This window comes from Tilletiopsis washingtonensis, assembly GCF_003144115.1.
Source record: "Tilletiopsis washingtonensis strain MCA 4186 unplaced genomic scaffold FA09scaffold_19, whole genome shotgun sequence".
NCBI lineage: Eukaryota > Fungi > Basidiomycota > Exobasidiomycetes > Entylomatales > Tilletiopsis > Tilletiopsis washingtonensis.
In genome coordinates, this window is record NW_020312016.1 from 307,807 (window position 1) to 332,412 (window position 24,606).

Here is a 24,606-nt window from a genome sequence, read left to right on the forward strand (position 1 = left end):
CATCGGCGCTGAGCCGTGTGAGGGTCCGTGTGGGGCGGCATCCTGCCCCACTGTTGGTATGTGAATTGCGCTGCGCCCGTCTCGCTACGTCTAGGTGCTAGCTAGTCCCGCTGCGGCATCCAGCGGTCGCCCGGCGGCACGCCATTGCGGGGCGTGTGCGGGTGCGGGTATGGCGGAGGCACTCCGACGGCCTGCTGCTGCATCTGCTGCATGTGCTGCTGCGCCAGCTGGGCATCCGGCGTGAGGGCCAGCTCTTGGCTGGGGTCAGGCGCAGCGCCGCCGCCGTGGCTGTGAGAGTGGTGGCTGCCACCTGCGTGCTGCTGGTGGTGTCGATGCGCCTGCTGCAGCAGCTGCGCCTGATGCTGCTGTTGCTGCTGCGTCTGCGACGACGGGTAGTGCGGCTGCTGCAGCGGCAGCGGCGTGCCCATGACGCCAGCGCCAAGATGTGTCGTCGAGTTGTCCAGGTTCCACACCTCGGGCCAGCTCGTGGCCGAGGCCGAGTGGAAGGCCGCCTGCGGCACGCCGCTCTGCCAGTGCCAGCGAGTGTTGAGCCCTGAACGCATGTTGAGGCCGGCGCGCATGAAGCGCAGCGCGTCACTCACCGAAAGTGCACTCGCTGAAGCGGACGGCCCGGACATGTGCGAGGCGTGCGGCCCGGATGGAAGCGCATTGTAGCCCGCCATCGGGCTCACCGACGCCAGTTCTTGACGAAAGTCAGAAGACGGCCCCTCCGCTGGACTTCGCGCCTGCGCCGTGCTCGCGCCCGAGGCGAACGGCCAGGCCGTGAGCGTGGCGGCCGCCTTGTCCAGCGCATCCGCCGTGGCGGACCAAATGCTGCCGCGCTCGATGCTGTCGTGTGCACTGCCGTGCTCGTTACGGCGCACGAAGCCGTCACAGGCACGCACATGGCGTGCGGCAGTCTGCAGCACGGAGGCCTGCTCAGTGGGGTCGTTCTCGTGGGTCGGTGCCTCCGGCTTGCGCATCCGTTGCGACACGGCGAAGCGCGCGGCGTAATGGAGGAAGGAGCAGGTGCTCAGCACCGGCAGAGCCACCACGGCCGAAGGTGCGAAGTGAAGCCAGCCCTCGAGCGAGGCATGGACGAGCGAGTTGAAGCGCGAGACACCGCTCCACACCGCCTGCGCCTGCATGTCCCGCACTTCATCCGACTGGAAATCGACCTCTGCGTAGTTCTTGAGCGCCAGCCTGTCTTGAGCGTATGCGGAGCTACCGCTCGGAGCATAGCCTTGAGTCTGGGCAGCGTATGCCGAGATGCTTCCGAGCAAGAGCAGGCGGCTCATCTCCACTTCGAGCTGCACGGAGTGCCATGCCACACTCAGTGGGCCTTTGGCAGCGTCGATCGGACCTGCCGCACCGCAGCGTCAGCGCAACTCTGTGGGAGCAGGCTCGTGACCGGCAGACTCACCGAGCCGTTTCAGCGTCGCATTGCGCACGTCTGTCAGCGCAAATGAACAGCGGGACAACGTCGGCTGGAACATCGCCAAATTGAGTCCGCTGACGAAGGGCTCTCTTTCGAAGATCTGCTCGCAGCGTCGCTGGCAAGCCTTGAGATGCTGCAGCTGCTGGAGGCGCAGCAACAAGAGGCCTTCGCCTGCTCGTCGAAGCAGCGGCACGTCCTCGTACGCCAACGTGCAAGACGGCGGCAGTGGTCCGACGGAACGAGCTGCAATGTCGCCGAGGTGACGCACCGCGCTATCGAACTCACTGCCAAGCTCAACGTTTGCCGACAGCGTCTCTCTCCATGAAACGAGAGTACACCAGAGCAAGGCACGTGGATCTGTCCGGCTATGCGTCGCAGGTGCAGATGCGGTGGTCCGATCGACCTCGTCTGGCAGTCCAAGCTTGCGCGCCAGGCGCCCTGCCAGCTCTGCCAGGCTCGTGCCTTGAAACGCATGCGCGTCGCGTGACGGTCCTCGCGGCAGTGACGGAAGCAATGCGAGAGGCATGTGCACCGAGAGAAGGTCGAGCGCTTGCACGGCCTCGATGCTGGCGTCGGCATCGGAGTAGAGCAGAGCAGCGTCGCGGCGGATGAGAGCGTGCAGGCTTGCGACAAGCTGCAGGGCGCCGTGTGGCTGCGGCGCCAGCTCCGGCAGGGCCAGCGCATACAGCGAGGTCAGCAGCAGTGAGGTGCCAACGCTGGCCGACTGCGCATGCTGCTGACGCAGCGTGCGCAGTGACGGCAGGTGTGGATGCCACAGAATGAATGCGTGCGCTCTGCTCAAAGCGTCAGTGGTGCGCCCAGCCATGTCCGGCACCTGTCGCAGGCGTGCATCGCTCGTACAAACTCACATGGTCTCGAGGCGCGCGCTCAGCTCGGTGCTGACGAGCGACAGCACATTCGCACCCGATGCCGGCGGTCCAGTATCTCGGAACGGACTGACCGCGCAGGCGCTCTCGTGGGCAAGAAAGCGCGAGAGGGCCTCCAACGGAGTGTCCGGCTTGGAGGTGCAGCCGGCAGCTGCAGGGCTGCTCGCTGCCTGCATTGCGATGCTAGGTACCGACGGCGGCGGCTCATGCGCCGGCGGCATGGGCAGCCCAGCTGGATGGTATGGCGCACTCTCCGTCATGCCGTCCAGAAAGGCATTCAGGTCGAGCTCGGCGCCCGGCTGAGGTCGCGACGATGCTAAAGCGGCAGCATGCCCCGGAGCCGATACGCTGGCCTGCTGGTAGCGATCCTCGGCGCCCTCGTCGACGGAGACAGGGTAGCGTGAGGATGACGCGGAGGTCGACGAGCGGTAGCGCTGCTGGTGTTGCAATCCGCTGGCGCCGCCTGCAACCTGGCGCACGTCTGGCTTGACAGGATGCGGGCCCATGTAGAAGCGCAGCGAGGCAGGGTGCGGCCGGTGCTGCGGTGCGCCTTCGGAAGTGTCGGCGAAGCTCGGCTCGGCGAAGGCGAGGTCGAGCGACGACGGACCAGCTCGCGCCTGGGGCATGGCGGTCGTTCGCGGAGCCGACATGCCAAGAATCGTTGGATCGGGCTGCAGTGCAGCTGCCGTCGGGAGCGCCGCGCCAGCAGCCGTCGGAGCCTCGCTGGTGCTCGAGGCGCCTCGTTTGCGCTTGCCGCGGCCCTCGGGGTCCCAGACGATGCAGCCAAAGCCATGCTCGGCGCATCGGGCGCAGCGCAGGTGGATCGGGAGCTCCTCGAGCGACGACGGCACGCGCAGCGCCTCCTCGGGCAGCTTGCACTTGGCCTTGCGCTGCCGGCACTGCAGACAGGTGCCTGCAAGTAGAGTCTGGGTCAGCGCCGTGTCTGGAGAAGGAATCCTAGGCGCTTACGCGAAGCGTATGTGCCGCGTGGCCGACGCGTGCCGGCGTTGACGCGCGAGGCAGGACTGGCTGAAGGGGAGGCGAGCAAGCCCTTGTGCGAGGTCGAGAGCGGCGCAGAGAGTGGTCCACTGGCAAGAAGTGAGGAGGGACCAGCTTCCGCCGAGCCAGCCAAGGGTGCCGTGGACGCATGCGTCGGCCGGCGCTCGCCAGCTGACGATGTTCGGCGCGGATTAGGGTGCTGAGCGAGGAGCGGCACGCCGATGAGCGCCGCGGTGCGCGAGGCGTCGGGCCGTGAGGTTGATGCCGACGAGGCGCTCGAGCTAGCACTTGTGCCTCGGGTGCGGCCATGTGCCGTCCCTGCGCTGGGCGGGACAGGCTCCATGGCCGGCGCAGCGGGCCGGCGCCTCGCCTCGGCCGGAGCGTGTGGACGCGATGCGGAGCAGGAGCAGCAAGCAGCAGCGGTGTGTGAGGTGCGACGACGGAAAGAAGAAGAGGGCCGTTGGTTGTGCGCAGGGCGGAATGTACAAGGTATGGGGTATGCGCCGGCGGGCAGGCAGAGAGGTGTGTGTGTGCGTGTGAGAGGCAGGAAGGAAGCCCGGCGAGGGCCTGGCGGGAGCGTCCCAGGTGTCCGTTGCGGCGGCGTCAGCTGGAAGTGCCGCGGCAGCAGGGCAGGCGGAGTGGGCGCGCGGCGCGGCGCTGGCTGGCGTGGGCTGCAGCGTCTGTCAGTCTGAGTCGAGTGTGCTGGGACGGGCGGCGCGGTGCGTGCGACCCGAGAGAGCGGCAGCGCGCAGCTCAGGCAGCAGCGCCAGCGACGGCAGCGGCCGGGCACGCGGGCGTGCGCTCTGCGGTGCGGCCCGCTCGGCGACGGGCGACGGGATGGGAGCGGAAAAGGGAACGGCGCAGCGTGCGTACGGCCGGCGCCGCGCGGGGGGCGTCGCCGCGTCCGCCTCGCGCCGCGTCGCGCTCGCGCGCAAGAGGGCGGAATCCATGCACCGCTCGCCGCTGACGCTGCTCCGGCTGCTGCTCCGCCAGAGGCACGCCGGACACGCGGCGCCCGTGGCGCTCGCTGAGGCTGCAGCGCCGTGCAGCTGCTCGCCGCTCTCAGACACACCTGGTGCTGACGCTGACGCTGGCCACGCACCTCTTACTCCGGACTCTCTGTCGTCGCTCGGTGCCGGCGCGGCGCAGCGTGTGAGGTACACTCGCCCTCGGCTGCTGGCGGGCGTCGCTGCGCGGCAGCCTTCGCCTTTCCGCCGTGCGCAGCCACGCGCAGGCGCCACGAGCGCGCCAGGGGCAGCGGGAGCCTCAGGAGCAGGAGCAGCAGCAGCGGCAGGGCAGATAGAGAGAGCAGCAGGCGTCATGCGGCGCCGAAGCAGCTGGCGTCTTGGCCGAGATGCATGAGAGCTGCTCCAGCGCCCCCCGCTCGCTCCTGATCCCGCGGCCAGAGAGAGTCGAGTGGGTGAGCACTCTCGGGGCAAGGCACCTCCGGGCCGCTGCCCTGGGGTGGTCAAAATAGCTGCGCGCCCTCCTGTGCTCTGGCGGCCGTGAGTGCCCTCGCAGGGAGAGGAGTGCCGAGAACGGCAGCAGCACTCCAGCGAGGACAAGTCTCGACCGCCTGAGCACTTGAGCTGCTGCTGCGCTGCCTCGCCGCCGCGGTGCTCCACCGCTTCGGCACAGGAGCACATGGCACCACGCTTGCACGCTGCTCGGCGTCCGGGTGCAGCCTGCGCTGCTGCGCAATCAATAGCGCCCAGCTCCCGGAGCAGGGGCTGCGCGCTGTGCGGCTGCGGCTTGCTGCCCTGCTGCTCCACTGGCGTCCACGGGAGCAGGAGCATGCGGCAGCGAGAGCACGGCGGCAGAGGTCACACGGCACTGCGCTGCAACGGCAGGCACTTGGCTCCCCGCGTGGCAGCAGGCGAGCCGCTGCTGCCGAGCATCGCTCTCCTCGCCGGCGCTAGGCCCCGGGTTGCTCGCAGCCCAGCGCGACGACAGCGTGTGGTGACGGCGCGCACTCGCCGGAGGCGGTGGGCGAGGGCCGCAGCGCAGCTTCGCGCGCAGCGACGAGACACCTCGTGCCGGAAGAACGGCAGCGGGCGCAGCTCGGCGCCGAGTGCGGGCCGCTGTGAATGCTCCTCTTTTGGTATTCCAGCATGTCTCTCGCCCGCGGCTCGCTCCTTTGTCTTCTGCGGCGCAAGGAGCTGCAGTGCTCGCGCAGGCCGGTGGGTCTTGCTCAGTCGCCGTGCAACAGCAGCGAGAGAGGGCGCTCACCCTCCAGCCGCAGCGTCAGCGGCTGCGACGCATCGCGCAGCCGGCTCCGGCGCTCGCACCGCACGTCGCTGCCGACGCCGGTGCCGCATCGCATCCGCGAGATGGCGGCGGCGGCGCTGCCTCTGCGCGCTGACGCTGGGTGCTGCGGCTGCCCTGACGGCACGACGCCTGGCGGAAATGAGAAAGCGGCGCAACCCGGGGCCCGTCCCCGGCGCCGCTGCACCTCGCGCATGTGCTCGGCAGCGCTGCCGTGGGTTGTGCCTGGAGGCTGCTCTCCTGCGCTGCTGCTCCTCCATCTGCCGTGGCCTGCGATGCTGCGCTACGTAGATCCGACGCAAGCGTCGCTGCGGCAAATGCGCAGCGGAGACGCTGGGTGCCGCTGAATGGGCAGCGCCAGCGCGGCAGCCCCTCTCGCAGCGCCCCCGCCTCGCGCTCCCACCGCATGCTGCGCGCGTCGAAGAGGCCGCCCTCGCGGCGCGCCCGATCTCGCCGCTGCTGCGAGCTGTCTATATCGGCCCTCATCGCGCCTGCAGCGAGACAGCAATTTAGATACGGGATGCCCCCTCGGCCAGGGCAGCGGGTGCTATTTGCCGCACGCGCGGCCGCGCTCCTCGGCGTGGCAGCGTGGGCCTCTGCGCTGGGCCAGGCGGGCCGCCGGCCGGCGCCGAAGGGAGCGTGCCAGACGCAAGAAGCAGCGAGCGAGCAGCTGATTTCCCGGCGACGCGAGGCGTGCCGCGGCGCGCGACGAGCGCGAGCGCGTCTCTCACGTCGGCATCACAGCACAGCGCTGCGTCTGCTCGGCACGGCTGCGGCACCTGTGCGGTGCCTTGCGCTTGCTGCTAATTCTGCACCTAGCTCGATCTCTCGTGGCGGTGTGTACATGCGGAGCATGTGACGCTGCAGCAGCGGCGCAGCATCCCAGGCCGGAGGGGGCGGCTGCTCGAGCGCAAGATGGAGCTGCCGTGAGTGCCGCGGCGTGCGCGCGCCATACTCCGCCTGCCCGCATCGCATGCCTGCCTGCGCGCTGTGCAGCGAAGCGCCTCTCCGCTCAATTTCGCGATGCTGCACCTCAGACCCGCCCGTCAGCAGCACAGCGTCCGTGCCGCCGCAAGGTCGGTGCTTGCGGCGGCTCTACGCGGCCTGGCGGCGATGGCGTTTCGCCGCCGAGCACGTCGCGCGCCCGTCGGGCCCGATGCGCTGCGCTAACTCGCCTCGCCGAGCGTGTGCGTCCGCCGTGAGCCTCCCCGTCATGCATGGAAGCGACACACGCGTGCAACATGCGATGTTGCAGCAGAGGTGCTGCATGCTGCACGCTGCGTGGATGGTGATGTCTGATGCTGAGGCTCCCTCCGGCGACTCGGCGACTCAGGCTGACAGAAGGAAGAGCAGAGGAATGGCCACGCGCGGGCTGACGCTGCTGCGGCACCCACGCCCATCAGATTTCACGTTTGAGCGTTGTGCTTTGCGCCGCGCCAGAAGAAAGCCGCAGAGTGGCTGCGTTCCCGACGGCGGCGAGGGGTGCTGTGCGGATGGTCCGCACGGCGGGGTGGCGGGCCAAGTTTGCATGCGCCGGGGCAGTTTGACCCACTCCCCGACACTTCTTGCGTCCTGCGGCAGATCTGCTTCCATCGTCCGCCGCGCCGCCGCCGGGAGCAGCACCCAGCCCCAGGCGCGAGTGCTCGCTGCTCTGGGGGTGACGGCACAGCGAGCCCTGCCACCTCGGCATTCATCTTTTTCAGGCGACGGCCATGCCGCGATGCAGGCCCTTCCCGCTCGCCCCTGCATGCCGCGCTGCGGCCCCGGCCAGCTGCCCTGCCGTCGGATGCAGGCGCCGGCTACGGGGCGCTGCTTTGTCCCACACCAAGAGACCCTGCTGCTGCGTGGCCAGACAGAGAGCTGCTCGCCAGGCTGCGGCCTGCAGAGCCTCGCGGCATCCTCACGGCATCATGAGCGCGCGTGCGGGAGCTGGGCGACGCCAAGAAGACGGGCGGCTCCGAGCGCCATGGCGTGCTCGCGCTGACGCCGCGGCTGGGCGGACGCTGGCTCGTCCACCATCGCACGCATGTCATGACGGCGTGCAGCGCACAGGCGCTGCGGCGCTTCTGCGCTGGCGGATGAACGTAGGACTTGCGAGCAAGCGACATCGGCTGCGGCTTTGCGGCTTGCCAGCGCGACGGCGTGGCGCAGCGATTGCCGCGATGCGGACCGGAATTAGCCCCCTTAGCCGGCTGCGAAGGCGGAATGAAGAGCATTCAGCTTCATGGGTCGCGGCGGCACACCGCCGCAGCAGCAAGCCTCCAACCCCAAAGCGCAACTCCCGGCTCACGCTCTGCCCGGAATGAGGAACACCAGTCCCATCCGCGCGCTGCCGCACCGTGCTCGTGACTATTCTCCGTGGCCGGCAAGTACCAGCAGCACCCTGCCGAGTGGGCCGCACCGCTGCACGCTGCGTCAGCTTCAGCGCGTTCGGGTCGCAGCCGGGAGCCGCTCGCTGAAGGCTCCGAGCTTGCGCAGCAGCAGCAGCAGGAAGGCTCCGAGCTCTGCACTCCGCAGCCGCAGCAAGCACACGCCGTCGGAGAAGGCTGCTGCAGCATGCACAGCCAGACGTTGCCGGCGGCTGTCGCTGTCTGCTGATGCTGCCGTCCTCCGCACTGCTCCACGATGACCAAGCTGCGGGATCGCAGAGTCGTCACCGTCGGTGCCCTGCATGCCGCGCAAAGAGGCCGCTAACTGAGCGAGAGACGGCGGAGTCGCGGACATGCGATGCTCGCCGCAATCCCGCGCCCACTGCGGCGCGCCACAATCTCGGGACGCTCGGACAGATTACGGAGCATTGCATGACGGGAGATGTGCCAGAGTGTGTGCATGTGAAGGCGCAAGAAAAAAGCCAGGGGGGATGGGACGGGTCTCGTCTAGGGCGCCCCGGCTGCCAAGCCCGGAGCACGGCCGGCGCGGATAAGGTCGAGGAAGTTGCTCTTGCTGAGCTCAGCGACTGGAAATGGCGGCTCGGGGTCAGCAAGGGTCCACGGACACACTGCATTGGCCTGCATCTGCATGCCCGTCGATGCGACTCACCAGCCTTGCCCTTGCCGCCAAGCTCGTTGCGGCCCTTTTCGCTGCTGCGCGCCGAGTCGGCCATCGCACCGGCGCCGCGGCCGTCCTCCTCGAGATCCGCCTCCGACGTGTTCTGCGCGGCCCGAATGGCATTGAATAGCTTGACCACTGCAGACGCCGCCTGTCAGCTGCCGAATGTCGGGAAGCATGCACGACGACTAACCTCCGCGCTGGGCCACCTTGCGCAGCCGCTTCTCCCGTCCCGTCGCTCCGCCCTCCTCCTCCCACTTGATGCCCGCCTGACCTGGTGGGCCTTCGCCCGGCGGACAGCCTGGCGCGCCCCAGCCAGCGATGACATCCTTGACGCGTGCGCGCTCCTCGCGCTCCTTGCGCGCCTCGGTCGCCAGGCGCGACGCCTTGGCCGAGAGCTTGGTGGCCTGCGCCGCCTTGCGCAGGTGCGGCGCCATGGACAGGATCGGGCCGCCGGGCGCGGGCTTGCTCGACGTAGCCACGGGCGCAGCCTCGGTGTCTGATTGCGCATCTGCATCTGCAAGGCTGCCTGACGGCGCCGGGCCACCGAGCAGGTCCTGAAGCGTCGCACCGAAGGACGTCGGCGAGACCGCACGACGCTTGCGCTCTGTCGCGAGAGGTGTCAGCCAGCTGCCAGCGAGCAACATGCTCCGGCTCAAAGCGTCTATGAGAGCCGAGATAGCCTGTCACTGCGCAGAGCCGAAGCCGTCGTAACGCATGCAGCGCACATTTCGCGGCCATGACTAGCATGATGAAGTTCTGCCGTCCCCCAGTAAGAGGAGCGCAGACGACTGGCATCGATCGCTACAGCCCGGTCACGCCCCCGCTCCGGAGCGACGCAGCGAAAGCCGCTGAGACATACACCTCCCTGCTTCTCGCACACACGGCAACCGCACTCACTCTGTGTCTTCTTGCTCTTCGTCGTCTTCTCAATCTCGCCGTCCGTGTCCACCTCGGACTCGCCCGCCTCCACGTCGCCTTCCTCGTCGCCACCCTCCGAGTCCTCCTCGTCGTCGTCGTCCGAGTCCGGCTCGTCTCTCCGCGGCGCTGTTGGCCGCTTGCGCTTCGCTGCGCCCGCCTGCTGCTGTGGCTGCTGCTTGGAGCCAGCCCGCTCGGCGCCCGTCGCGCGCGCTGCCGGCCCGCGCGCCGGCCCGCCGACGGGGTTCTGGTTGGCGCGCATGCTGAACTTGCCCTTTGGCCGGCCGGCGGAGCTCGAGCCTGAGGGGCCGCCGCGTGACTTGTATGCGGGTGCCATGATGTGTGAGATGGAGGTGTGGGGGTTGCGAGGGTGTGTGGAGCCCAGGCAGCGGCTGCTGCCTCGGGGCCGCCAGCCAAAAAAGCTGGGAGCGGCGCAATCGGCCGACAAGCGCCGAGCGCGGCGGCCCTCCGTCCGCGGCTGCCTGCGCGCCTGCCAGAGGATTTCCAGGCGCTTCGGCGCCGGCGCCGTGCGGTGTAAGCGCGCGCTTCCAGCTCGTCGGCGAGCAGCGCAGCTCTCGTGGCCGCACATCTTCCTGCCCACCACTCCTCTCCTCCATCGCTGGCAATGGTCCTGATACGTGCCGCCTCCACGCTGCTGCCGGGCGCAGGCGTCGGTGCCGTCGCCACGGCCAGTGCAGCAGCTGCGGCCGTGTCGTCTGCCGCTTCTTCTTCCTCCTCCTCCACCTCGCCGCCGAGCGCCAGCGCAGCACCGGCACAGGCGCAGGCCACCTCGCCGCGCCTCTTCCACGCTCGCGCTCGTCCACGTGCTCGCACCAGCCCGGCACTCTCCTACGCCGCCGCTGCTGCGTCGGCACCCCGGCCAGGCGCTGCCGCACGCGGCTTCCAGTCCAGTGCTGCGCGCGCAGCATCGGCAAAGGACCCTTATCAGACGTTGGGCGTGAAGAAGGACGCCTCGCCGCGGGACATCAAGAGTGCATACTACGACGTGAGTGCATACATGCGCTGCGCTGGCCTGCACAAGCGAGCGGGCGGCGTGGTAGCTGGTGCGCGAGCGGCGCGCCGCAGCGACTGGCGAGTCCTCGCTCGCATTGTGGCGCAGCGTAGCTCAGGTCGCACGCCGGCTCTGCCAGCCAGCTCATGCTGACCGCCTCGCCGCAGCTGGCCAAGAAGTACCATCCCGACACCAACAAGGAGAAGGGGTCAAAAGAGCGCTTCGTCGAGATTCAGGCCGCCTACGATGTGAGCACTGCGGCGCAGGACTGCTTGAGCTGCGCTGACATGTGCTGTACAGGTGCTGTCCGACTCCAAGAAGAAGGCCGCCTTCGACCAGTACGGCACGACCGACGGCTCGCCGGGCTTTGACCCATTCGGCGGTGCTGGCGGACCAGGCGGCTTCGGAGGATTCGGCGGCTTCGGCGGCGGCTTCGGTGGCTTTGGCGGCGGCGGCGCCAGCGCTGGCGGGCCATCAGCCTCTGACATCTTTGAGGGCCTGTTCGGCAGCGCCTTCGGCGGCGGAGGCGGCCGCGGCCGGGCGCAGACGCAGGGCTTCGCTGGCGAGACGCGCGGCGAGGACCTCGAGGTCAACGTCAGCATCTCCTTCGAAGAGGCGTGCCGCGGCGCTTCACGCTCGATCGTCACGAATCCAGTCGAGCGCTGCCAGCCATGCTCGGGCGGCGGTCTCAAGCCCGGCGCCCGCAAGAGCTCGTGCGCAGCCTGCGGTGGCACTGGAGCGCGCACTTTCGTCATCCAGGGCGGCTACCAGATGAACACGACGTGCCCGGCGTGCGGCGGCAGCGGCCTCAGCGTCAAGCAGGAGGACCAGTGCACGAGCTGCGAGGGTGTCGGCCGCGTGCGCGGGCGGCGCAACGTGCAGGTCAACATCCCCGCCGGCGTCGACGACGGCGCCAAGGTGCGCGTTGATGGCGCAGGCGACGTGCCATTGCAGGGCGCAGGCCGGCCAGGCGCACTCTACGTGCGCATCAACGTGCAGCCGTCAAAGACATGGCGGCGACAGGGCGCAAATCTGTACTTCCCGGCAGCGCTGCCCGTGCACACTGCCATCCTCGGCGGCCGCGTGCGCGTGCCCACGCTTGATGGCGACGTCGAGCTGCGTGTGCCGGCCGGCACGCAGGTCGGCGACGAGATGCTCCTGCGTGGCCGCGGCGTGCCGAACCTTGCCCGCCGTAGCGAGAAGGGCGACCTGCTGGTGCAGTTCGAGGTGCAGATCCCGCGGTGAGTGTCCGTGCTCAACCTTGCCTACGCTGGCCTGGCTCACGTGATGAAAATCTAGGTCACTCTCGCCTCGCCAGCGCGAGATCTTGCAGCTGTATGCCGATGACATCGAGGGCCGCGCGCCGCCACGACCGTCGCCGGCCGCCCCGTCGCCTCCGCCCTCGCCGCAAGCGTCTGGCTCTGCCTCTACCAGCACTTCAGGTAGGTATCGCGGTCCGGGTGGCAAGCCGATCAACCCCTCTGGCACGCGCAAGCCTTCTGCGCCTTCTCCTGCCGCTGCGGCACCGAGCAGTCCCGAGGCTGGCGCCTCCGCTGCTCCACAGGCCGACAGTCCGGGCCTGCTCGGACGCGCGTGGAAGTGGCTGTCGGGCCAATGATCTGCGGCTCTCTTCCATCGGACTAGCATGTAGCGGTACTGATGCATGCAATCGCCCTGTTGTGCCCACAGATGCTGCTGGTGATGCCGCATCTGCCGCTGCAGAGACAGAGGCGCCGAAGCCGGACGCTGCCGAGTCGTCAACTCCCGAGGCCGCCGCCAAGGAGGACCCGAGCAAGCCAGAGGACGGCGCAGCAGACGTCACCACGGAGAGCAAAGAGGCCAAGCCATGACGCAGCGCGCGTGCACCTAGACTGCAACGACATGTCGATGAACTTGCTGCGCCTAATCACTACTCATCACACATCGCACTGCGCGCGCGTGGGAGACGACATAGACATTGTGCAGCGAAGGGAGATATGCATGGGAGGGAAGCGCGGATCCTGCGAGGCGGCCTGCAACTGCTCTAGGTGCGGTTGAGGTACTTGATCGTCGCGACGTAGCCGGCGATGCCGATGACGGCCATGAAGGAGACAATGCTGGATGGGCACGCCGTCAGCAGGCAGCCTGCACCACGCCTCGCGCATCTCGACTCACCCGGCAAACCAGTAGAGGTTGTCCGTCACGTCCTGGCCCGGCACGTGCACGTTCATGCCCCACAGGCCGGTGATGACGTTCATCGGCACGATGACCGTGCCGAGCGCCGTGAGCTTGCTGAGCACGTCGTTGATCTGCGCGCGGCGGAGTCAGCACCAAGCGCAGCACTGGAGTGCGTGCTGCACGCACCTGGTTGTTCGCGTCCGTCATCTCGATGGAGATCTGCGCGAGGTCTGCAACACGCTGTCAGCACGGCGCCCGTGTCCGGGTCAACAACGGCTGCCTCACAGTTCGAGTGACTGCGCGAGAGAATCTTCTCGTAGTGGTTCAAGTTCTGCGTCATGGTGATGAGATGGTCCTGGATGTCGGAGAGGTAGAGGCCAATGTCGGACTTGGGCGCCACGCTCCAGTTCTCGTTGCAGCGCTTCGCCAGGCCCTTGACGACGTCGGCCTTGTTGCCCATGAGGCGCAGCAGACCCATGACCTTCTTGCGGCATGTGCCGATGCGGCGCAGCATGTCGCTCTGCTCGGCCTCCTTGAGGATGAGCACGAGCTCGTCGATCGAGTCGACCTCGTACTCGATCGACTGAATCAGCGGGCCAAACGCGTCGGTGATGTCGTCAATGAGCGCATACGAGATCCAGTCGGACGTCACGTTGATGTAGTCCTTGAGCTGCTTGATGCGCCGGCGCACGTTCTGCGGGTGCGGCGTGGCGCGGAAGTGGAACGACAGCGTGCCCTCGCGGAAGACGATGATGTACATGTTCAGCGGCTCGAGATAGGTCGGGCTGTACGGGTCCTGGTCGAAGGAGCGGAAGCAGACGAGGTAGTAGTTGCGGAAGAGCTCAATCTTCTCGCGCGTCTCCTCCATCAGAATGTCCTCGGTGGTCAGCGGGTGAATGCCAAAGACCTGCGCCAGGGAGTCAGCTTCAGACGACAGGGCAACGCGACGCCACAACTCACTCTGCTGAGCAGCTTCATCTCCTGGTCAGTGGGGCTCAGCACGTCGAGCCACCACGTGTTAGCCTCAGGGTCCTGGTCCATGCGGATGCCGCCGCCTGGGATGACGCGGCCAGCGTTGGCCGGGACAGACGAGTTGCGCGCCAGGTTGGCGCCTGACGCGCGCTGAAAGCCAGACTGGCCTGCGACAGACGGCGCCGGGCCGCCGAGCGGAGCACTGGCCAGCTCGGGCGTGTTGGCGCCCGTTGGCGGCGCAGTGTTGCCTTCCATGCGCCCGAGCTGCGCAGAGAGCGCACTGGCCTGCCGGTTCGCAGGCCGCGCGCCCGAGCCGCCGCTGCCTGCCTCCTCCGTCGCCGTCTCGCCTGGCGTGGGCGCGCGCGTCTGCTCGTTGCTTGGCGTCTCGGGCACAAGGCCCGAGAAGAGCTCCTCGAATGTCTGGCCCGGCGCCGGCAGCTCGGCGAGGTGCCGCGCGTGGATCGTCGAAGGCAGCGCATTGGAGTAGAAGGTGAAGCGATAGGGCTTCTCCGTTGTACTGCGCGCACCAAAGGCCGTCGTGTTGCGGCGCCGGTCGCGCGGGTGCACAAACGAGTCGCTGCGGCCCTGCGGCTGCGGCAGATGCTGCTTCGATGCCTCGTCGTACCGGCCGGCGTCGTACGACGGCGCAGAGCCGCCAGCAAGCAGTGGCGTCTTTGCGTCCGCTGCGGCCGAGTTGGCTCGCGCCCGGTCGGCATCGGCAGTGACGAGCAGGCCGTTGCCCATGATCGTCGGCCGTCCGCTGACCGGAATCGGCGGCGGCGACGTCGCGCTGGAGCCGCCTTCAAAGAGGGCCAGCTTGCGCTGGTATCTGCTGCTTCCGCCTCCAGCATCGGTGCCATCTGCGGGAGCGAAGCGGCGCGGGCGCCGCGAGTAGAACGTCGCATCGTCCGAGTCAGGACTGACGGCGTAGGCCGCAGCGCGCTCCGCGCCCTGAGCAGCCTCAGCTCCGCGCGGCGCAATCGGCAATGTCGCAGCGCTGCGCTGCCGCAGGCCGTTGGCAGCCCACGACGAGCTGGTGGCAGTGGCGCCGGCCTCTAGACGCGTGCGCTCCTCTGCGGCAAACGTCTCGAGCGCGCTCAGGTCAAACGTGAAGGGGTATCCGGGCGGGCAGCGCTCCTGGCCGGCGTGGTGGTGGTGCATGTCGTGGTCATGCTCGTCTCCGCCGAGCGCATTGCGCGGCGTGTGGTGCATGCCGCCTTCCAGGTGCTCGTGCGTCAGCTCGTCGCCGGGCGTCGTCATCGGGAAGCACACGTCGTCCTCCAGCATGCTGGGACGCCGGCTCATCGTGTGCGGCGTGCCGGGCACGGCAAGGTCGGCGTCGTCGCGCGCGCCCGAAGCTCGCGAGGCACGGCGCCGGGCAGCGGCGCGGTGAATGTCGTCAACGTGCGGGCCCTCATCCTCCGCAACCGCCTCCTCTCCCGGGCTCATGCCAGCGCGCAGCGCATGCGGGCTGCGCGTCGCTGCACCGCGCTGGTTGAGCGAGCGCCCGAATGCGGCGCCGCCGTTGGAGGCGGCGCTGTAGTTGCTGTGCAGGCGCGACGGGCTGGGCACGTACGACGAGGCGAGCTGGTTGGAGCGGTGGTCGATGAAGTGGTTGGCGCTGTCGAGGCTCGTGTTGCTGCCCTGGCGGTGGTGGTAGAAGTGCTGGTGCCGCAGCGCCGCGGGCGAGTTGCCGAGCGTAAAGGCGTGGCGCGGCGACGTCGAGGTGCCGCCCATGGTGGCGGCATTGCCGCTGCTGCCGGCGCGCGTCTCGTCAAAGTCCATCGCCGGGCCCGGCAGCATGTCCGGGTTGTCGGACGGGTGCCGCGCATGGTAGGGGATGGAGCGCGGCGACGTCGTGGGCATGGCGGAGCGCCCGACGTTGCTGTTGGCGCGCGCCCGCGACATGGCGCGCGCGGCGTCGAGGTCGTGCTCCATCTGCGAGCCACGCCGGGCGTCGTCGAGGAGGTCGTGCGCCATCTCGCCGGAGACGCGCGCCGCGCTGCCGCCGCCGCTGCGAGGCGAGGTGGAGAGGTGCGGCGGCGACACGGCGCGGCCCGAGGAGGACATGGCGGCGCGTGAGGTGAAGGCCCGGCGCTGCAGTGGCGGCGGCGGAGAGAGGCTCGAGCGGCGAGACGGCGACGGCGGTGCTGCGGGTGGAGCTGGACGTGAGGCAAGAGGCAGGCGCTGCCTATCGCGAGGGGTCTCTGCGCGCGTGCCGAGGCCGCGAGGCATCTGCCCTCGGCACGGCGGCGTGCGACTGCAGCCGTCCCGCGCTGCGCCTGCGCAGATCGCCGCCGCCGTCGGCCTGCTGCCGCACGGCTGCGTCACACGTGCAGCTGCGCGAATTCACCTTCGGGCTCGCTCCTCAAGTGCGATCGAGGGTCCGCACGACAAACGACATCAGGCCGCGGCGCTCGAGGGGCCCTCCAGGGGGGCCAGCTCCGCTCCTCCTCCTCGCTGGACAGGTCGTGTGACCTGCTCCGGCGGCCTCGCCTCGGCTACAGCTGCGTCGCTCGACTCCGCCCCGCACCGCTATATTGTGTTGCCAAGCTCGCACTTGGCCGCTGCACCGGAAGCCATCCGTCCCGCGAAGCCACAGCGCCACGTGGACGGCAGAGCGTCGCGGCCATGCGAGGAACCTGCTCTGGCCATGCTGGCCCAACCAAGTCGACGGGGGCTATCTCATGAATCATCGTAGCCGCATGTGTACTACGCGAACCCCGTCATGCCTGCGTTCGGAAGCGCTTTGGGCACTCCCTGGCATGGCGGATGCTGCGCTCCAGCGAGATCGGGCGCGACGCGCTCATGAGCCCCATCCGTACGGGGGTCGTCCGTCCTCACCACGCCCTTGTTTGAGCCGCGGCCGACCCTTTGGGCTCAAATTCAAGCCCCAGTCGAATCGAAACTACTCCCCACCAAGCTATCTCACTCCGGCTGCGCGGCGCCGGGTGGAAGCCGTCAGCGCGCAGAAAGTTGCAAGCTCGCCCGGCGTGGCGGCGGCACCGAGCTGGCAGCGCAGCTCGCAGTCGACTAAAGCAGCTGTCCGGCAGAAAGAGGACTAGCTCGTGCCCAAAATGAACGTACCTGAACGACTTCGGAGGGTAGCTCGTGAATGGTGAGAGCAGGCAAGCTCGCACCTCTTCTGCGGACCGCAAGGAAGCGCGCAGCTTAAAGCTGCAATGCAGCAAGGCATACTAATACACGGTGACAGGGTGACAGATGTGCGGGGTGGTATCAAAGGCTGGACAAAGACGGAGGAGCGAGACAGCAGGCGAAGCGTTCGAGGGCGCTCATGCCGCAGCAGCCTCCTCGTTGATCCACTTCAGCACTCTCCGTGCCCTGCCCTTGGCGTCGCCCTTGCCCGACGACACCTTGATGCGCACGCCCGACGCATTCACGCCCACGTGCACGCCTGCGACGCCGATGCGCACCAGCGCCGAGGGCGAGGGATACAGCGAGGAGTGCTCGGCCAGGTAGGCGGTGAGGAGCGGATGAATTGGCGCTGTGGGCGAGAGGAGATCAGCTTGGCGAGCTCGACGCGCGAGCATCGAGCACTCACCCTTGCCGGCGCCGCCACAGCTTTCCGCCGCGTCCGCCCAGCCCATCTGCAGGCTCATGTTGTCCAGACCCTTGGTGCCCATGTCCCATGCACACTCGATGCTGCCCTCGCCGGCGCCCATCGCATGCTTCCACAGATCCTCCAGCAGCACCTCGAGCCGCTTGCCCTTGCACGAGCGCGCCGCGCCCTGCGGCGACAGGTGCGTGTCGAGATGCTGTGCTGTAAAGGCGAGCAGCAACGGCAGCAGAGCAGGCGCCGTCGGCGACGTGCTCGATGTGCGCGCGGCGCGCGCCAGCAGCACAGTAGGAAGCATGAGCACAGCCGCCGACGCCGGTGCGGTCGCAGCTGATGCGCGTGCATTTGTCGGGTTCGGAGCGCGCATGACCACCTCGATGACCCACGCCTCGGGTCCGAGCGACGGCAGCGTCGCCACTCGCACCTGCGGCGGTGGTGCTGACACGCCAGGCAGCGTGTTGGACAGCGCCGCAAGCCGGGGCGTCATGAACTCGCGGCAGGCTAGCCGCATTGCTCGCAGCTGTTCGGGCGCGGCTGACGAGGACGGCGTCTCGGACGGCACGTCGGATGGAAAGTGCAGGTGCGAGTGCGCATGTAGGTGCAGCGTGCGGTCCAGCAGGAGCCCTGGTGGACGGAAGTGTGAGCGGCGCGAAGGCGCCGAGCCTGCTGCGGCCGGCGCGCTGTGACAGCTCTATCCTGTCCATCACACGCGCTCTCGCAGCCGCACAGCACTCGCACTCACGCTCTACAGTTGCCCAAGCTCCATCCTCGCCCTCGTCCTCAGCCACGTTGGCGAGGCGCGGCGAGGCACGTCCCGGCTCTGGGCGCGCCGGCTTGCCGCGCTGGGGCGGAGCTGGCGAGCCGGGCGACGACGACGAGCGCGCGCTCTGCGACGAGACGTGTGCGCCGGGCGCGGCGCGCTTGGCGGGCGACGCCGACGAGGAAGGGGTGCGCAGCGCTGGCATCTTGACGGGGGCTTGTGGAGGGCGGGAAGCAGGTGCAGCGTCGGCGTGCAGCGGCCGACATCAACACCTCGACGGCGGCGCTGCTCCCACGCACCTCGACGCGATGCTCCCAGGATCACGTGCTGGGCCGTCTCCTCTGCCTGTCCTTCGCTATCCGCCCTCCTGCGCCACCCGCTCTGCCGCTCTCGCTCTCCGTCCGCTGGCGCCGAGCAGCCGGAGCAGCACTCCTGAGTTGCAAATTAGCACTCGTCGCAGCGCAGGTGCTGACAGCGGGCGAGCCCTGCGTGCAGGGCCCACGCGGCCGCGCGCTCCCGCTCCCGATTAGTGTCGTGCAGAGCGTCGGAGAGCGCGGGTGCGGGCCTCTCGCCCTCGCACACCGACCGAGCTAGGCGGAATGCGGAGCCTGGATGGCTGGAGCACGAAGAACGATGAGCCGCCGGCCAGCTCGGCGCCAACACAAGCGTCCTCGGGGGTTCGCAGGGGAGCAGGGCCTGTCATGGCCGAGTATGCCGAGTGTCATCTCACCTCGCTTGCGCTGCGAGCTGGCCGCGGGTGTCTCCTCCGAGCGACGGCCAGCACACCGAAGCTCGCAGCGGAGGGAAACGTGCAGTGTGCGCCGAGGCAGGTGCAGTGCAGAGTGCAGCATGCATCCTGCGGCCGCCTTCGATGCGGATTAAGCTGCTGCAGCGTACAGCCGCAGCAGGGCCCGGCCCACGCTTTCTTTGCGGAGTGGTTGCTGCTGAGTGTGGTGCCTGCGCAACGAGGCTTGAGAGAGAGGCCCTTGCTGCGGCGAGCAGGGCGCTGAATGCTCCGCCTCGTCCCGCCGCACAAGCACGCAAGCCGCTGCGTAGACTGCCTTGTCCACTCGCAGGACAGCAGCAGGATGCGGGCACCCTCTCGGTGCGCTGCGATGCTGCTCGGGCTCACCAAGGCAGCGGGCGCCGGCGGCACGGCCGACGTTCATGCGTGAGCGGAGTCGCGCGTGGCGCTCGCTAGACGCGCTTGGCCGACCCCCTTGCTGAAGGAGCCACGGGAGCATCGCGCTCGGCCATGGGGCCGGACAAGGACGAGGACAAAGAGAGCGCAAGCATCGAGACAATGCCGATTGAGGGTGCCTCGCAGACAAGGGCCAAGGGCGGCGCGGAGCAACCAGGATCAGCGAGGAGCCGCCGGACCAAGCGAGAGCGCGCGGATGGGCGGTGCTCGACGCGCTGCCAGAGCGCAGAAGGCGTCTAGCGCGAGGCGTGAGTCCAGCCAAGGTCCAGAACCGGAGGCAAGGCCAACGAAAGGGCGAGGAGAGGAGCGCTGCGAGCGAGGTGCGAGGTCCCCCCCGCGAGGGCGCCATCGCGCTAGCGGCAGTGCCCAGCATGCGGGGCAACGAGGGCGAGGGAAGCATGCACGGCGGCATGGCCCGCGGGAAGAGACGGCGCGGGCGGAGGAGCGAGGAGCGTGGCCGCCGCAGGCACCACGAGGGCCGCGTGCAGTGTGCATCAAGACGGAAAAGAGCGCGCCAGCTGCGACGCTGCGCTGCAGAGGAGAGCTGCACCTGAGCAGCGCTCAGAGAGCGAGAGAGCTGCGACAGCGGCGGAGCGGATGGCGATGCTGCCTTCGCTGCCGTCTGAAACGCGGCTGCGCGGCGCGGCGTGCCAGTCCGGCCGCGCATTGCTGCCCTCTCGGCGGCACATCCGGCGCACGCCGGCCGCGGCGCTCTCGGCAGGGCCTCGCAGCAGCAGGCAGCACGCAGCCTCTCACGGCGGAGTGAGGCATGCGCTGGCTTGCTATGCTGCGAGCGGGCGCCCTGCAGCGCTTTTTGAGATCTGGAGCGGCAGCGACTGCGGCGTGCGGATCGCCAGGACGTGAGGGCCCAGCGGCAGAGAGGACGCTTGCCGCAGCATCCGCAGCCGGCGCAGATCTTTGGCGGCGCTGCGGCTGGCTCTGCTGCTGATGCTGCCTTGGTGCCCAGCTGGACGGGCGATAGGCAATCCCTTGGGCTCGGCGGCACCGCGCTCTGCTGGGCTGGGCGCTGGGCATTGGCGCCGCAGCCAAGCACTCCGCAGGCACCCCAGGAGCCTCGCTTCTGCGCCGGCGCTCCGCGGTGCGGCCAGCGCGAGCTGGCGAACCCGCGTTCGTGCTCAGCGCCAGGGCGGCTGGACGTTGTGCTGCCCCTCTGCCCAGGCCTTGGTATTCGACACCAGCATCAGATGGCAGCTGGGCCTCGCCTGCCTGCATGCTGGCTGCGGCACGCACGCCTATCTTCCTTGTGCGGTGCCGCAGAGCCGGCGGGGGGCGACGTTCGCTTGTACGCCCGGCGCCGTGCGTAGCGCGCATGGCAAGGCGAGCCCGAGGCACCGAGGGCCGGCGCTACGCATCACGAGGACAGAGAGCCGCTGTGCCTCGCTGACGCGTGATGAACGTCTGATGCTGGCGCCTCGGCCTCGCGCTGGCGCTGGGCTGCGCCGCTGTGAAATCACACCAGGGGCTCGTCGCCCGCCCTCTGCCGCTGGCTGGTTTCAGCTCGCCTCTTTCGTGATCCACAGCGCGCAGCGGCTCCTCCATCGAGAAGAGAGCCCCAGTCGCGGCCGAGCACGACGGGGCAGCAGAAGAAACGAAGCATCAAGCTCAGCAGAGCATCCTGCAAGCCTCGGTTTCGCAGGAGACGTCGAGCCCGCCGCCCGGCACCGGCAGCGGTCGGAGGGCGGTGTGCGCTTTTGCGTGCTGGCAGCGCGTGCAGCGGCAGGCGCGAGGCCCCTCTGCGCTCTGCAGCTGGCGCTCTGGCGCGCTGCGGCGGCGCAACCCGCTCGCGGCTCGCTCGCACTCAGCCAGCAGCCGCAGCGGCAGTGCAGCGGAAGCGCCGCTGCGGCACCTGCGCAGCAGTGTCGGTCTCGCGGCCGCAAGCGCGCCGAGCCGGCGCTGGCAGCGCTTATTGGGGCACGGCGGCAGTCTGCGTCCGGCGGCGCCCCTCTCTGCGCTGGCACTCGACTTCTCGGGCAGCACGCCGCCGAGCCGCCGACTCGCCCCCTCGCGCCCCCTTCTTTGCCGGGCGGCGCCGGCGCGGCGTGTGGTGCTGATCTGCCCGCGACAGCGCCGGCGCTGCGGTCAAGCTAGGCGAGCGCCTCGCGGGCACACGGCGTTTGCCGCCCGCCACGCCACGCTCGCCACATCCTCGCGCGGATGGGAGCCCGCCACGGCTGGCAATCAAAGCTGTGAAGGCCTTTGAGGGGAGCGAGGGATGTGCGTGCGGGCGGGCGAGTCGCGCCGTGCCGCACCTGCTCCTGTCGCGGGCGGCGCGGCGGCCGCGTGCATGCAAGCGCCTGCTGGCAGCTGCACCTGCCCTGCACGGCAGCTCTCTTCTGCGGCGGCACGAGGCCTGCGCCTGCAGCAGCTGCACCTGCCGCCGCGGTGCAGCAGCGCAGCAGAGCAGCACCCGCCCCGACGGCCGCCGGTGCTGCAGGGCAGGTGCAGAGCGCGACAGCACGCAGCACGCAGCAGCGCCGCAGCGTGCATCTCTCGCCTCTCTCTGCCGCCGCACGCGCACCGCACGCGCATCTCCTTCCCGCCTCGCGTTCCCCTCGCTCTGCTCTGCACCATCCCGCTCGCTCCAGCTGCAGCTCTGCGCTGGCCTCTCTCGCTCCCCACACCCACCTACACTCTCCATCCCGCAAGCTCACCCCGGCGCCCTCCGTCGGCTGCCGCAGCTGCTCGCTCCTCCTTGCCCTCGGCCCGTCGTCCTGCGTCGCTCGTCAAGGCTGCTGCGTCCTTGCATCGCCTCGACCTCGCCAGCTCCTCGGATCCGCCGGCACGCGTCGCTGCCGCCTCGCGACGCTCCCTCACCGCAGCAGCTGTGCTCTGCTCGACGTCGACTCGGCCTCCGACGCGCTCCTCTGAGCCGCTCGTCCGTCCCGGCCTCGCCGCTGCAAGCTCTGCTGCGTCGACGCGTCTCTCGCGCTCCCTCGCGTCTTCGACGGCAGCGCCGTAGAAGGCCCAGGTCAAGCTCGACGCTCGGCCGCACATAGAGATTCGCCTGCCTCTTTCCGTCCTGTCTCCCACCATGTACTCGCCCACTGGCTACTACGGCGCGCAGGCGCCGCAGCAGAACGGCTACAGCTCGTACGGCGTGCACGGCGCATACGGCAACGGCAACGGCAGCGCCCACCACAGCGGCAGCAGCACGCCGACGGGCAGCGTCGCCATGCACCCGCCGCCGCCGCCGCACCACCTCGGCGGCCAGCATGCGCAGCAGGCGCAGCACCACCAGCAGCAGCAGGCGCAGCAGCAGCACCACCAGCAGCCGCAACAGCAGCAGCAGCCGCAGCACGGCAGCCAGCACGGGCAGCAGAACTTCGGCGGGCCCGGACAGGCAAGCATGTTCTCGCCGTACGCGCAGAGCCCCATGGGCCACCCGCACCAGCCCAACTCGCCCGCCGCCGGCAGCCCGTACTTCGGCATGGGCCACGGCAGCGCGCCGTCTCCGCACGTGAGTTGCGCCGAGAGTGGAGGATGTTGGGGTGTGAGAGGCAATTAGGGTCTTCCCGCATAGCCGTCTTGGCGGCAGCTGTCTCGTATAGCGCCCTCGCTCGAGGCGAGAGGGGCGCGCCCGGCACCGCGGCCGCCGCGGACATTGCTCGCTCTGCACTCTGGCTGACGCGCCGCTCTTCTCCATCAAACGCTACAGCTCGCATCCCCCTCGTACACCTCTGCGCCGCAATACAGCACGCAGCTGCCGATGGCGGGTCGTCACCGCGTCACGACGACGCTCTGGGAGGATGAGGGCACGCTCTGCTTCCAGGTCGACGCGCGCGGCGTGTGCGTCGCACGGCGACACGGTGAGCAATGGTGCGGCGCTGCTTAGCTCCGTGCTCTGTGCTGACACGGCGCTGCCTCTCAGACAACAACATGATCAACGGCACGAAGCTGCTCAACGTCTGCGGCATGTCTCGCGGCAAGCGCGACGGCATCCTCAAGAACGAGAAGGAGCGCATCGTCGTCAAGGTCGGCGCCATGCACCTCAAGGGCGTGTGGTGCGTACCGCTGGCGTGGCTTTGTCTGCGCCCGATCTGACTCGCTCTACTCTACAGGATCACGTTCAGCCGCGGCAAGCAGCTCGCTGAGCAGAACGGCATCTCCGACGTGCTCTACCCGCTCTTCGAGCAGAACATCCAGTCGTTCCTCTACCACCCCGACAACTACCCGCGCACGGCGGCCGTGATGGCTGCGGCGCAGGAGCGCGTCAACCAGCGCCAGGGCGGCCGGCCGAGCGGCACGAGCAGCCCCGGCGGCAGCGGCCAGCACGCTGGCGGCGCACCGCCGCCTCTGATGCGCGCCAACACGACGCCGCAGCTGCGAGGCGACGACGAGGGCATGCCTGCGCCCGGCGGAGCCTCGTGGGGCCACCCGCCCGCGTCGACGAACCAGCACCACTCTGGTGGGTATGCGAACGCGTCTCCGACACAGGGACACAACGGCCAGGGCCCGCAGCACCCGCACCAGCAGCAGCAGCACTACCAGCAGGCGGGTGCGCCGGGAGGCGCCTCGCCCAACGGTGCCGGCGGCCACCCGCAGCGTCCGCCGGCCGTCGACCGCAGGCACAGCATGCCGCTGACACTGGCGAACATGCATTCGCACCCAGGCCACAGCGAGAACCCGTACGGTCCGCCGCAGCCGTCGCCGCACGGCATGCCGCCGGGCCCGCGCCGCACGCCCAGTGGTCTGAAGCGCAGCTACGACGAGCACGGCGAGTCCGAGGGCATTGCGCCGCCGGCGCCGGCGCCCGGCATGGGCAGCTACACGCCCAACGGCGGCGTGAGCATGTCGGCCAGCAACTCGGGCGGCAGCGGCAGCTACGACCAGGAGAGCCCGCGCGTCTACAAGCGCTCGCGCGACAGCAACGGCGGCGGCGAAGAGCACGGCCACCACCACCATGGCGACTACCACGGCGCGTCGGACCATGATGGCGGCCGCTCTCGCCCGCTTGGTGAGGCGCGTGTGCCCCGTCCCATCATGGCATGAAGCATAGTACTTACCGCGTTCGCACCACCCACAGGGCATCTGAGCCTCAGCTCCGGCTCCATGCGCATGCCGAGCGGCCAGCAGGGCTGGACGCCGCTGTCCACGCCCTCGCTCGGCCACTCGTCGGGCACGCTCTCGTCGATGAGCAGCGTCACCGACGACCCGCTCAGCGCCGAGGGCCAGCGCAGCAGCAGCGGCGGCGGCTCGGGCCTCAATGCGTACAGCCTCAACGCCATGAACAACAACGGCGCCATCGACAAAATCCCGCCTCCAGCGCCCTACGGCGCTCGTGCGGATCTCTAAATCCCACTCACTCACTCAAGCCGCTCTCGCGATCGCTCGCACACAGCAACTCAATCTCA

General features: G+C 69.2%; 9 protein-coding genes across 9 annotated transcripts; 4 read left to right on the forward strand and 5 right to left on the reverse strand.

The window, feature by feature from the left end:
- Nucleotides 1-101: 101 nt before the first annotated feature.
- On the reverse strand, nucleotides 102-3,667 carry FA09DRAFT_340617 (hypothetical protein; the record flags this gene model as incomplete). Its single annotated transcript, XM_025744336.1, has 5 exons — nucleotides 102-1,363; nucleotides 1,424-1,453; nucleotides 1,724-2,232; nucleotides 2,308-3,238; nucleotides 3,295-3,667. The coding sequence occupies 5 exons, from the start codon at nucleotides 3,665-3,667 to the stop codon at nucleotides 102-104; spliced, it is 3,105 nt and encodes a 1,034-aa protein (XP_025596328.1).
- A 1,211-nt stretch (nucleotides 3,668-4,878) lies between these two features.
- On the forward strand, nucleotides 4,879-6,013 carry FA09DRAFT_104911 (hypothetical protein). The gene has a single exon (XM_025738959.1). It carries the CDS (start codon nucleotides 4,969-4,971, stop codon nucleotides 5,878-5,880), a length of 912 nt encoding a protein of 303 aa, XP_025596329.1. The 5' UTR covers nucleotides 4,879-4,968; the 3' UTR covers nucleotides 5,881-6,013.
- Nucleotides 6,014-8,439: 2,426 nt separating this feature from the next.
- FA09DRAFT_331640 (hypothetical protein) lies at nucleotides 8,440-9,657 on the reverse strand. Its single transcript, XM_025743112.1, has 3 exons — nucleotides 8,831-9,657; nucleotides 8,629-8,775; nucleotides 8,440-8,545 (listed from the first exon to the last, which is right to left on the reverse strand). Exons 1-3 carry the CDS (start codon nucleotides 9,282-9,284, stop codon nucleotides 8,466-8,468), a joined length of 681 nt encoding a protein of 226 aa, XP_025596330.1. The 5' UTR covers nucleotides 9,285-9,657; the 3' UTR covers nucleotides 8,440-8,465.
- On the forward strand, nucleotides 9,266-10,000 carry FA09DRAFT_104918 (hypothetical protein). The gene has a single exon (XM_025738960.1). The coding sequence runs from the start codon at nucleotides 9,377-9,379 to the stop codon at nucleotides 9,857-9,859; it is 483 nt and encodes a 160-aa protein (XP_025596331.1). The 5' UTR covers nucleotides 9,266-9,376; the 3' UTR covers nucleotides 9,860-10,000.
- A 173-nt stretch (nucleotides 10,001-10,173) lies between these two features.
- FA09DRAFT_331642 (hypothetical protein) lies at nucleotides 10,174-12,646 on the forward strand. Its single transcript, XM_025743113.1, has 4 exons — nucleotides 10,174-10,561; nucleotides 10,735-10,815; nucleotides 10,868-11,808; nucleotides 11,867-12,646. The coding sequence occupies exons 1-4, from the start codon at nucleotides 10,181-10,183 to the stop codon at nucleotides 12,183-12,185; spliced, it is 1,722 nt and encodes a 573-aa protein (XP_025596332.1). The 5' UTR covers nucleotides 10,174-10,180; the 3' UTR covers nucleotides 12,186-12,646.
- Nucleotides 12,581-15,855, reverse strand: FA09DRAFT_331644 (cora-domain-containing protein). The gene is made up of 5 exons (XM_025743114.1): nucleotides 13,685-15,855; nucleotides 13,010-13,631; nucleotides 12,911-12,954; nucleotides 12,722-12,855; nucleotides 12,581-12,663 (listed from the first exon to the last, which is right to left on the reverse strand). The coding sequence occupies exons 1-5, from the start codon at nucleotides 15,764-15,766 to the stop codon at nucleotides 12,591-12,593; spliced, it is 2,955 nt and encodes a 984-aa protein (XP_025596333.1). The 5' UTR covers nucleotides 15,767-15,855; the 3' UTR covers nucleotides 12,581-12,590.
- A 1,134-nt stretch (nucleotides 15,856-16,989) lies between these two features.
- Nucleotides 16,990-18,238, reverse strand: FA09DRAFT_340621 (hypothetical protein; the record flags this gene model as incomplete). Its single annotated transcript, XM_025744337.1, has 3 exons — nucleotides 16,990-17,201; nucleotides 17,259-17,897; nucleotides 18,016-18,238. The coding sequence occupies 3 exons, from the start codon at nucleotides 18,236-18,238 to the stop codon at nucleotides 16,990-16,992; spliced, it is 1,074 nt and encodes a 357-aa protein (XP_025596334.1).
- Nucleotides 18,239-18,658: 420 nt separating this feature from the next.
- FA09DRAFT_105093 (hypothetical protein) lies at nucleotides 18,659-20,041 on the reverse strand. The gene is made up of 2 exons (XM_025738961.1): nucleotides 19,166-20,041; nucleotides 18,659-18,990 (listed from the first exon to the last, which is right to left on the reverse strand). Exons 1-2 carry the CDS (start codon nucleotides 19,899-19,901, stop codon nucleotides 18,755-18,757), a joined length of 972 nt encoding a protein of 323 aa, XP_025596335.1. The 5' UTR covers nucleotides 19,902-20,041; the 3' UTR covers nucleotides 18,659-18,754.
- A 2,245-nt stretch (nucleotides 20,042-22,286) lies between these two features.
- Nucleotides 22,287-24,547, forward strand: FA09DRAFT_340622 (hypothetical protein; the record flags this gene model as incomplete). The annotated part of the gene is made up of 5 exons (XM_025744338.1): nucleotides 22,287-22,712; nucleotides 22,911-23,061; nucleotides 23,124-23,256; nucleotides 23,314-24,209; nucleotides 24,279-24,547. 5 exons carry the CDS (start codon nucleotides 22,287-22,289, stop codon nucleotides 24,545-24,547), a joined length of 1,875 nt encoding a protein of 624 aa, XP_025596336.1.
- Between the last annotated feature and the right edge of the window lie 59 nt (nucleotides 24,548-24,606).